At 37.5% G+C, this 12,463-nt stretch overlaps 1 protein-coding gene across 4 annotated transcripts in view; it reads right to left on the bottom strand.

Moving 5' to 3' along the window:
• Positions 1-12,236, bottom strand: part of ftr06 (finTRIM family, member 6) — a 23,337-nt gene extending 11,101 nt beyond the window's left edge. The window contains exons 1-6 of one of the 4 annotated variants that reach the window (XM_073929011.1): positions 12,136-12,236; positions 11,378-11,593; positions 11,079-11,174; positions 10,639-10,872; positions 10,394-10,547; positions 5,398-7,537 (exon numbers count right to left, since the gene is read on the bottom strand). In XM_073929011.1, the coding sequence (XP_073785112.1) occupies positions 7,353-7,537; positions 10,394-10,547; positions 10,639-10,872; positions 11,079-11,174; positions 11,378-11,515 (807 nt within the window). In that variant the 5' untranslated portion in view covers positions 11,516-11,593; positions 12,136-12,236 and the 3' untranslated portion in view covers positions 5,398-7,352. Of the gene's footprint in view, positions 311-3,986; positions 4,042-4,240; positions 4,520-5,397; positions 7,538-10,393; positions 10,548-10,638; positions 10,873-11,078; positions 11,175-11,377 lie in introns of those variants that run through there. The other 3 variants (XM_693710.9, XM_073929013.1, XM_073929008.1) reach the window with 3 other exon arrangements.
• Between the last annotated feature and the right edge of the window lie 227 nt (positions 12,237-12,463).

Here is a 12,463-nt window from a genome sequence, read left to right as displayed (position 1 = left end):
CTCCACATCTACAGATTCAGAGTAACACTGAGCAGGACGAGCAGCTTGTAGTTTTGTCTTCCTGATATTCTCCACAACTTCAGTCAGTATGAAGTTTTTACCTAAAACCGGTCTTGGAGTGAAGGTCTGTCTGCACTGAGGGCAGCTGTAGACTCCCTTCTGCTCATCCTGATCCCAATAGCCCGAAATACAGCTCATACAGAAACTGTGTCCACAGGGAATGGCCGCTGGATCCTTCAGTAGATCCAGACAGATAAAACAGTTGAACTGATCCTCCTGAGCCAAAGAAACACTGGATTCTGCCATTTTACTGCACAAACAGACAGAATATGAAGAGATTAAAAACAGTGTGTTCTGTTGAAAGCAGAAAGCAAGAAGTGCAAAGCCACCAAGTAAAGCCCGCGCAAACGGAAAAAGTTTCGAGTTTCATTTTCACTAAACTGTAGGGGTGTCTAACGGACAGAGAATGAGAGAGAACTTGAGAAATAATCATTTATTATATGACAATTATTTAGCAATAAAAAATAACCTCAATATCTGATATAACTATAGTAGCTATAAGCTGCCATACATTTTTCCATTTAATATCCCATCCATACCAATGAAGTCTACTGGTGTATGACACCATGTTGAGACAGCATAAAAAACAGAAATACAGCTTTACTGAATGGCAATATATGCGCTTTGTTTTAAGTGTTGGTGGCTGTTTTCTGTGCAGTATATGTAGTATATGAATGGGGGGGGCTAGCTTCCACACAGAGTTCATTTCTATTTTTTTATTTTATTTTTCTTCTTCTATTTTTCTATTTTCTTGATAAGTTATATCATGTTGGTGATATGTTATATCAATAGCTTCAATAACTATTGTTATATCAATAGCTTGGTGGTTAGTGCATCAACATATTATTGCACTATGGATATTACGGCATCTTGAGTTCGATTCCTGCCTAGAGCTTTTTTCTCATCATTATATTAACATACGTCTATAGTAAAACTATTTGTAGGCATATATTATTATGTTGGGAAACCTCTGTCTTTTTTCCTCTCATCCTGAATATGAGGTGCAGCGCTGTTGATTACACTACAATTTTAGAGAGTTAGAACAAGGACAATTGATTTGAGATTATAAATATGCTTCTGGTTTTCTGTCACTTTTAAAACTGTTACTTGTACAACATTTGTAACATATGTTGCTACACATCACAATTTAACATCTCCATATTATATTCCAGCAGGATGGAAGCAAATGGGTGGGCACAAAGTTGGAGTGAGTATTGTTTTTTATGTATTTCTTTTTATATTTAATTATAATCAATATCCAGTTAAACAAGTTGTAAACAACATGTAATCAAACCTCTAAAAACTAATTGAACAAGCGTGTCTCAGTTGGACATGTAAGGGGCTTTCCATGATTGAAAGCGAAAGCAAGGGAAAGTACTAGAAATCTATAAGCATGGATTTATGCAGAACAGATGTAAATGGAAATTAAAAGGTTACGATGTGTGAACGCCTACACATACCAGAAGGTCCTTACTATGCAATAGAAAAGTGCTATAGGTGGGTCAATGACAACTGTCAAAACCAATGAATATAAATAGAAATATGTGCCCAGGGCTACATATTTGAGAACCGCGAAATATTTGCCCTGGGCTACGTACGTATGGCTGCATTTTGTGTATAAAACAAAGCTATGGGGTTGTATGACAGCATCGGCAACTTCTGTTCCTTTTTGCACTATACCTCTGACCACTCACCTCTATATGCACTCACCTGAACATTATAGTCAACATTATAGAATTGTAAAAAAAAAAAAAAAAAAAAAAAAAAGGAAAAGAAAAAGGCAATATTCCATTAAGACAATAAGGATGAGCTAAAAAAAATAAGGATAAGGTAAAAAAATCTTTCAATTAAATCAATAAAACTTACTTTGATATCTGGATCTGTCGGTCATAACCATGATTTATAAGATCCTCACATTATAAACAGCAGTTACGCTAATTGTTTTGTTTTTTTCTCCATTTCCACCTGGGGATACTCATCCCGAGGCCCTCAGACTATGTGGAGTCACTGATTGGATCCAAGACCAGCGACGAGATGATCCCAAGGCCCAACTGAGTCTGATCTCTCAAGGTTTTTTTTCTTCACTCCTATCAGGTGAAGTTTTTTTCCCTCTCTGCTGTTGCCTCTAGCTTGCATGGTTTGGGATCGGTAGAGCTACCCATCGATGAATTTGCTCTTCAGTGTTTGGACTCTCAGTAACGATTTTAAATCACACTGAACTGAGCTAAACTGAACTGAATTTAAACACTAAAAACTGAACTACCCTGTTCCAATTACTATGACCATTTATGCGAAGTTGCTTTGACACAATCTACATTGTAAAAGCGCTATACAAATAAAGCTGAATTGAGTTGAATACAACCCAGGTATGCAGAAGAGCATCTTTAAGCGCACAAAACGTCGAACCTTGAGGCGGAAGAGTTACAGCAGCAAAAAGATCACACAGGGTGTCACTCCTGTCAGCTAAGAACAGGAAACTGAGGCTACTATTTGCAGAGGCTCACCAAAACTGGAAAATGAAAGATTGGAAAAACGTTGCTGAGTCTAATGAGTCTGACTTTCTGCTGCGGCTTTCGAGTGGTAGGGTCAGAATTTGGCATCAACAACATGAAAGTAAGGATCTATCCTGCCTTGTATTAACGGTTCAGGCTGCTGCTGGTGGTGTAATGGTGTGGGGGATATTTTCTTGGCACACTTTGGGCCCATTAGTACCAATTGAGCATCATGCCAATGCCACAGCCTACCTGAGTATTGTTGCTGACCATGTCCATCCCTTTAGACAACAGTGTACACATTTTCTGATGGCTATTTTAGCAGGATAACGCGCCATGTCATTAAGCGTCAATCATCTCAAACTGGTTTCTTGAACACGACAATGAGTCCAATGTACTCAAATGGCCTCCACAGTCACCAGATCTCAATTCAACAAAAGCATCTTTGGGATGTGGTGGAATGAGAAATTCCCATGATGGATATGCAGCGGACAAATCTGCAGCAACTGTATGATGCTATCATGTCAACATGGTTAAAAATCTCTGAGGAATATTTGTAGTACCTTGTTAAATATATGCCACGAAGGATTACGGCAATTCTGAAGGCAAAAGGGGGTCCAACCCGGCACTAGTAAGGTGTACCTAATAAAGTGTCCGGTGAGTGTATATTATAGTATTTACAACTCTTTGTTAATGAATGCTACAGCATACTGTAATATTATTTTCAAAAACAACTTTTCAAAAAAGCAGTAGAAGCAAGATCCATAACACTACATCAGACTAAATGTTGAAACAAATAAAAAACAATATTTCAAAGAATTACAACTTAACTTATCAACATAATGAGGGATTCATTTAAGATTAAACTTGCAACTCTATGTCTGCATTTTTTACATTTGAAACAAAAAAGTTGCTGTTTTCTCTTTTTTCTACTTGCAACATTACATGTAGCAAATGAATGAGCTCATAATAAACAGGTTGTGAGTAAATCACACAAATATATATTTTACTTTTGCATGAACAATCCCTTAAAGAAATTATAAACAACTTTAAGTTGTTGCATTATTAAATGATTAGTTTGCCCTCAAAAAATATGTTATTAATTACTCACCATCATGACAATTACTCACCCCACAGTTTCAGCTGAGTAATTAATGACAATTTTAATTATTATTCATTCATTGATTCATTTTCTAGTTGGCTTTGTTTCTTTATCAATTCGGGGTCGCCACAGCGGAATGAACCGCCAGCTTTTCCAGCTAGTTTTTTATGCAGCGAATGCCCTTTCAGCCGCAACCCATCTCTGGGAAACACCCATACACACATTTAATTTTAATTATTAGGTGAACTAATTTAACTAATCTAATTTAATTAGACTTAAATATATGTTATTTTTAAATAATTATATTTCTGAAAGTCAGTCAAAACACGTACCTGAAAGTGCAGAAATAAAAGCAGCAAACCTCTGCCTGGGTGGATTTATGTTTATCTGCATTTAAACAAAAAAGGAAAAGAGAAAATATTCCTAAATGCAATGAATTTTGTACATATTATACATTAAAACCTATATTAGTACTTAAACAGTGCTTACTAGCTAATCTATATTCCAGGATGTCTCAGTCAGCAGTGTGACCTTGATGTCCACTGTTTTACAGAATTTAGCTGCAACACACACTACTGTAACTTACCTGCAGTTTCTGTAATCTTGGTGATCTTGATCAGCTGGTTCCGCTGCTGTTCTTAATTGGGGCGGGATGGAGGTCAGTACTGAAAAAAAAGAGAAAATATTACCAGAATATTCATGATATAAACCTAAAATTATATATTTTAAAAAAATTATTAGGAAAGTGCAATGAAATCTGAGAATCCACAGGATGAAAAGAGTAATGTGTTTAGAAAGCACTGAAAAATGAGTTTAACATTTATTTTCATAATTTCAATTAAGTAGAACATAATTATCCCATTGCTTGTTTATAATTGTATATAAAATATGCAATTTGTACAATATAGATCAGTATGTCTATGGAGAGTCCTCATTAACCACTTGAGTTTGTGTGTAGCTATACATGCTGTAAAGGACAATGAGTCTTCTTCTCTTTCAGCTCTGACAAAAGCCTTCCCCTACAAAAAGATGTTATAATAAAGTTAGTGAAAAGTTTATTAAATGTTAGTGCAGTTTACTGATCATAGGTAACGTTAAGATTCTAATTTTAATGAATATAGTTTAGATAACGTTATCAGGCTATATTTAGATTGCTATTTAAAAAAAATGCTAATTATAACGCGTCCATGAGTTCCTCAATAGTATAAAACTAACACCAACATAGATGAAAATTATTCAACTTAATGGATTGTGCAGTTTTACAAGATATACTGTATATTTAACATTATACTGCCTTAGATAACAAACTTGTGGAGTGGCTAGTCGACTTCCACTGTCATAACCATTTTGCTTATCAAAAGAAAATGCTGACTAATCTGATTAATGATCTGAGAAACCTAATGATTTACTTTTGTCAACGAATCCACAATGATTTTGAAGTCCTGCAAAAATAACCAAAAACATAAAAACATTTATAAACTTACCTGCTTAGCAGCTGGTTGATGAAGCCGAGAGTCGGAGGGAGAGAAATTAATAGTGACGTCACATGCAGAGATCCACGTGCAGTCGACGATTAAACATTGCTGTCAATAATCTTTTCAATTAAATAAATCATTATAAACTTACTTTCTAAAGATCCGAAATTCTTTAAATAACTGATTAAATAACTTATAATAACCTTTACATGTTTGTGGGTGTGAGATGTTGTTAAACCGACATTGAAAAAAAAAACTACAGGGAACGTTTTCTTTTGGTTATTTATATTTTTAATGTGAATTATTTGTTTGACTTTCCAATACAGTACAATATATCTTGTTCTCAGTTGTCGAAAATGCCTTTTCTGAGATGCTGATAATAGTCCTTAAATAGAAGATCACTATATACTTGTAGAATAAATCTGAACATTTTTTATATTAGTCTAGTCTAGTGTTGATTTGATAGGCTGAACTAATTAAATGTGGTATAGTGTCTGCAACAAAAACAACAAAAATGCTTCACATAATTTTTCTAAATTAACTTAAAAATTAATTAAATATAATATTTCCAATAAATACAAACCATCTTAATCTGAAAAGTATGTAAACTAAACTGAGAGAAGGGATCAGCTGAGCAGACAAAGGCCGGGCAAAAGCCTGCATCTCTGGCTAGGGTCGGCGTAAATTTGAGGCCAATGCAGGGCTCTACAGACGGGCATAAATTTAGCCTAACTGTCAGTAAGCAGTATAAAACACATCCACTTATACACATGGAGTCCATTTAGAAAATGCAAAAGACACATAAGTTTATCTGACTCTCTTTATTAACTCCCTCAGAGCCACAGCTCTATAGGACTTTTCACAGTGTGCTTAATGCCGGGTTATCATCATTCTATGCTTTTAACCCTTGATTAAAACATTGTTCGCACCTGTAGTTTGAAAGTAACATCACATTTTATTCATGAAACCCTGCTTTAGAGCAGTGTTAGTATCAAATTTGCAGAGTAAACCCCGCACTGCGATGCAAAGTTTGGTCAATGTGCAATGGAGTAGTGTTGTTGTTACTGCTGCATGCTTGGCCAAATCAGAATCTCAGCAGCAAGGTTCATGTCACGCCAATAAATGTGCATCATGTAAACAGCAGCCAGTCATTAAAAAAATAATAAAAGATGGAAAGCATGTAAACTGGAGAGATCAGGAGAAGGTAAGATGACAAACTTTGCTCCTTGTCTAAAAGTACATCTTGTTGTACATTTTGTGCATCTTGTGAGGCTTAAAACAGTTAAAGACCTATGCTGGAACACTTTTATAATTAACAAGATGCAGAATTCAACAACAGTGATGCTGCAAATAAGCGTGTAAGAACGTTAACCTGTGGTTTGGGAATTGACAGTGTGAAATGCATGTTAAAGGTCTTGTGGAATTAAAATAACGTTTTTAGATGTCAGTATCAGCATGTCAATTTTAAGTATATCTATTAGCTAGAGTGCTCAAAAAAATAGACAAACTGCATTTAGAGGATATAAACATCCCAAGCTAGCATTCTGTCACTCAACTAAATAGACCAACGTTTTTTGACATCAGCTCATACTTTAGTTTCTCATCAAATCTTCTCACCAAATCAAATGCTCTCTAGTATCTGACATGTCCCGCCTCCTTCGAGATGCTTTTCATTAATCTCAGCCTCTCTCTCATAGGCTGAGCTGTGATTAAAAAAAAAAGAAACTATTGGCTGTTTTTTTGGGGGCAGGAGCTGCCCCACCCTGTCAAAAAAAGGTACATTTCAAAGCACTTCACATGACTTTTAATCAATCCCCATGATTATTTGTTAACTCCAGGCATAGAATGAGCGGTGTGAGATTACAGATAACAGGATTCAGTTCATCCAGGTTTTAGGATGAGCCATGATTAAAAATTTTAAGTGTGAAAAGCTCTCATGTTGCACACCTATTTTCAAGAGTCCTTTAAAATTCTGTACACAGCTGAATGTAGTCAGTAGATCATACACTGGCAACATTCAACAACATTCTGCTTCTAATTTGAGAGAATTTGAGAGAATTATGATTATGGTCAATTATCATTATGGTCAAAATGATAATTATTATCTCTGGCTGGTAATTTGAATTGTCTAACAGGTGGAATCCTCTGTAAAGAAACGGAAATAACATCTTCCATAGGATGTCCACCATCATCCAAAGGTTCAGGTATCAACCCCAATGACTACTATTTCACTGATGTTACCAAAGAACCATGTGGATGAAGTGCACCTTTGTCCACTATGGAGCGAGGTTGTCCCTGTGTATAGCGTTGTTTCTCAGATCGCCCCACAGATGTTGGTTGAATGGTTGTTTCATACACCAATTGCTGTAACCCTGGCTGTTCAGACTCATTGCTTCCCTCCAATTTCTCTGAAATAGATTAAATAGAATAGAAAATATATGAAAGAAACACATGGTTTTAAAGATTCATAATTTATTACCCACTTTACTGGCTCCTTCCAGGGTGCACATTACAGGAGCATTTAATATTAATTATTAAAATAATAGGAAGTATAAATATACATTTGACCACCTCTATAACAATTCATACTATTCTGAATGCATGATCTTGAAATTAGATGTAATAGATGCAAAAATCCAGGTTAGGAGGTGCGGCCTAAATTCACAGTTCACTCAGAGCAAATCCATTCATCCCCAAATATTAATCAAGTAATGATTACAGCACCAGGCCAGCAGTAATTCAAATTATAAATAATAAATACAAAATAGTAGTAGTAAATGGTAGCAAAAAAGGGGACAAATTGTCACACTGATGCATCTGTGACCAAGACAGCAGTCTTTGTGATGAGTCAAGAGCCATGGTATACAGGGTGGTATTAGCATTACCCACCAAAAAGGGCGAACCACATACAACAAGAGTAACTGTGTACGCAAGAGAAAGCTATCTGAAAGGGTTGTGCGGTGCTAACCCAGATTGTATCCAAAAAACATAAAACTACAGCTGCGCAACACATAGCAGATTTAAATGTTCACATCAACTCTCTTGTTTACACCAATACTGTTCGACTGGAGCTCCACAACCTTCGGTTTCAAGTGTGCCAGCAGCAAAAATCTTGGGACAATGTGAAACGGATTGTTTACCTTGACTATTTTTGACACATCTGGGAAAGTTACGGTGTGGAGAAGCCCCAAAAAAGCATAGCACACACAGACTGTTGCAAGCACGGAGGCAGATCAGTGATACTGCAGTGATACTAGTTTGGACTGCCATATCATAACATTCCCTATGCCCAACACTTGTGCTCGACTGCCAAGAACACCCGAATCTTTGGGACCATGTACACCCAATGGTTCAAACATTATATCCTGAAGGTAGTGCAGCAACACTGGTGACAGAGTGATTTGATGAACATGAAAGTGAAGTTGAACATCTCCCATGGCCTGCACAGTCACCAGATATGAATATTATTGAGCCACTTTGGGGTGTTTTGGAGCAATGTTTTCCTCCAACAGCATTACACAGTGAACTGGTCACTATTCTGCAACAAGAATGGCTCAAAATCTTTATGACCACTGAGCAGGACTTGTATCTGTCATTTCCAAGATAAATTGATCCTGTATAGACCTTTTACGCACTAACGCATTTTTTGAACGGAAATACGTCAGTGTAGTGCATTCGAACTTCCTGTTATCATAGCGGCAGATACGAAAAATGGCAGAGTCAAAGAATCGCAGTTTCTGTTATGTTCCAGGCTGTTCGTCTTCTAACCAAAAACAGCCCTACCTTTTATTTTATTCTTTTCCTGTGGATCCAAACCTGAAACCCAAATGGATACAGGCCATCTGAAGAGAGGAAGGGCACAGTTTTCATGTAAAAACAGGTAGCACCTATGTCTGAAGCCGGCAATTCGCTCCGGATGATTACAGTGGTGGCTGCATCGTTCGTCGCCTGAAGAGTGGTGTTGTCCCGAGCCTATTCCCTTGGAACAACTTTACAGCTCCTTTGAGAAGGGAGTCAGTATATGACAGAACCTACAAACGTCAGTCTAAACAGCTATGCTGTGAAGATAGCAACATGGTGGCTAAGGCAGTAAGGATGGATCACGACTACGTGACACACCCACCTGCATTGAGGTAAAGTTGGTTTTAAATTCACACATTCGTTCATTTAGAAGTCTCTATATTATTTACCATGTTACTTTGAATATTCGATCGAAATTAGCATGCAAATATGACTTGAAAACAACATTAACACGGGTTATTTGACTGTGAACAATGTTGTACTTTGATAGTCATTGGCTGCTAATATGATTTCGCTGTTTAGAGTTTGCAAAGAATACTTTTCTGAAATTATATTGTTAAGGGGAAAGTCTGAATGTGCCAATATAAAACCAACTTTACCTTTATCCCACCTGCAGGTAAGATTGTTCATAGTGTATTTAGTTAGCGCTACTCAACTATGTGTACCGTTATGCATTTCCACCTGAACAAATTAATGTTAATAATATAAGCCGTTCACGAAACTCAACTAATAAAATAAAAAAATACAAGAAATCTTAAAATATTTTTCAATAAAATACTATTATTAAGTGTTCATATAAAATGTTTTTTTTAAATATTGAAACAATTTATTGCTGTGACATCTAGTAAATACACTAAGTTTTATCATACTAGCATGTGTGGAAGTATTTAAAACAAGTGTGTTACAACTGGCTCTGTGTTAGGTTCTGCCCTGCTCTCCCCTATTTTAATCGCATGTATTTAATTACTTATTTAATTAACTATGGAAGACAACTCAGGCTCGCCGAAAACACCCTAGCTGACATTTCTCGGCCAAAAAAACTCATACCGGAACTGGGTTTACACGTTGTTGACGTACTTTCGGTTTTTGCGTAAAAGGTCTATTGGTTGAAAAGGGAGGCCCTACACCATAATAATGAAAAATTGTGGTCTAAAATTAGGTGTTTGAGTTTTATTGTCCAACACCTGCACATCTCATTCATTTACAGCAAGGAAAGCTTGAATTTCACAGTTCATGAAAACACGTACATTCACATTAAGAAAATTAAAAAGGCTTAAGAGTTATATTGTGAAATCATCTGCATCGTTCTCAATTTATACAGTAGCAAACAGACAGAACACCAAAAAAGCAATGTCCTGAGGCATTGGCCCTAGCATATCATGATCTCTAGACATCAACATTCTACAATATTATGTTAATAATACTGACATCTCTGAGACTAAATTAATACTTCTATACTTTACCTATCCCAGATATGTTTCCTGGTTCTTCTTTAAAAGCCTGCTGTAGTTTCTCTTTCACCTGCGAGACCATCTTTCGAAAATCACCAAAAGAGACATGAGAACTGATGTTGGATGAGTCTGTAGCTCCAGGAGGAACAGAGAGAGACTGGAAACTCTACACAGACACAAAATACAACAGGAATATCAGGAAAACAGATACATAACTCTTATTAAACACAGTGAGCTGTTTGTCAGATCTGTGTTACCTGGAGAAAATAGATGTGATGGTCTGTGCCTGAAAGCTGCTGCAGCTCAGTGTTTCTCCTCTTCAGATTATCGATCTCCTGCTCCAGTTGCTCCAGTCGTCCTTCAGCTCCACTCAATGCAGCCTTTTCCTGATCTCTGATCATTTGTGTCACCTCACAGCGGGTTCTCTCAATAAACTGGATGAGCTCATTAAACATTGCCTCAGTGTCCTCCACTGCTGCCTGTGCAGAGCGCTGTTAGGACACAGAGAGAGAAGCAGCAGAATCAGTCATTCACTCAGCTTATACTGCTGCCTCATAACCTGTTCCCCACAGGGGCTTCAGTGGGACTCAAAGTTCTCCAGCACTGGGCTCCTCACTGACTGACTGCAGGACAGTTCTAACTGAGTCTCAAACAGCTCTTCCAGCAGCCAGCAGCTGATCTTCTGCTCAAAACTCACCTTGTGAGTCTCTAGAGACACTCTCAGCTCCTCACACTCCTTCTGTCTCTCCTGGATTCTCTGCTGGAGTTTGCTCTGGCTCTCTTTCAAGTGTTTCTGTAAAACAGAGAAATTCTGATAAACCACAGTGATCAAATTCCTTTCTTAAAATGTTTTATACATTCATATCTCCAATGCAAAGGTGACAAAGAAGTGGTTATTTGTTCATTCTCATTCAGTGAAAATGCAATGTTGTCGTTTAAAAAAATAAAAAGCTTATTAAAAAAAGTAATATGTTAGTACCTTGCTGTTTTTTTTACCTGTTTCTGTGCTCTCTCTTCAGCTGGTAACACAGTTTCATGGGTTTTGTGTTCATTCATCAAGCACAGCATGCAAATACAGCGCTGGTCAGTCCTGCAGTACATTTCTAGCAGTCTGTCATGTTGAGGGCAGATCATCTCCTGTAGCCGTCCAGTGGCATCAGTCACTTTGTGACGCTTTCCAGGGTGAATTTCCTCGTGTTGTTCAAAGTGAATCTGACAGTAAGATTCCAGACACACCAGACAAGATTTAACAGCTTTATATTTTCTCCCAGTACAAACATCACACTCCACATCTACAGATTCAGAGTAACACTGAGCAGGACGAGCAGCTTGTAGTTTTCTCTTCCTGATATTCTCCACCACTTCAGTCAGCATGGTGTTTTTCCCTAAAGCAGGTCTTGGAGTGAAGGTCTGTCTGCACTGAGGGCAGCTGTAGACTCCCTTCTGCTCATCCTGATCCCAGCAGCTTGAAATACAGCTCATACAGTAACTGTGTCCACAGGGAATGGCCGCTGGATCCTTCATTAAATCCTGACAGACTGAACATCTGAATTGATCCTGAGCCAAATAAACACTGGGTTTTGCCATTCTACCGAACGAACACGAGCTCGACAACGTTTTCAAAAGCCAGAAAAAACAAAACAGAAAGCAGACAAGATAAAACCACAACGTAAAGCCCGCGCAAACGGAGCAGGAAGATGAGTTTCACTTTCAATGAACAGAAAGAAAACAAGAGAAAAACTAGGACACTCTACCTGCAGCACTGCGCGGGCTAATATAAATCTGTTTTAAAACAGTGAATCCCGGTAGTTTTTGTCCGACTTGTCACCTACGTAACGTCACCGTCACATGTGGCATAAAAAATACCGCGACAGCGCTCCGAGATCAGAAGGCAGACCCTGCATCTGAAAAGCGACTGCAGGAGCTGAGCTGAGACGACACCGATATTAGACGATTGGCTGGACTCAGCTATGTATCTTTCGGGTTTATTATTGGACAACTTGAGTCTCAAAATGATAAAAACTAGCAATTAACTTTTATGCCATCTCCATCCTAATATTTTTTTATTGCTGTAACCATCGT

This window comes from Danio rerio, chromosome 2, assembly GCF_049306965.1.
Source record: "Danio rerio strain Tuebingen ecotype United States chromosome 2, GRCz12tu, whole genome shotgun sequence".
Classification (NCBI taxonomy): domain Eukaryota; kingdom Metazoa; phylum Chordata; class Actinopteri; order Cypriniformes; family Danionidae; genus Danio; species Danio rerio.
This window is presented reverse-complemented; position numbering and strand designations above follow the sequence as displayed.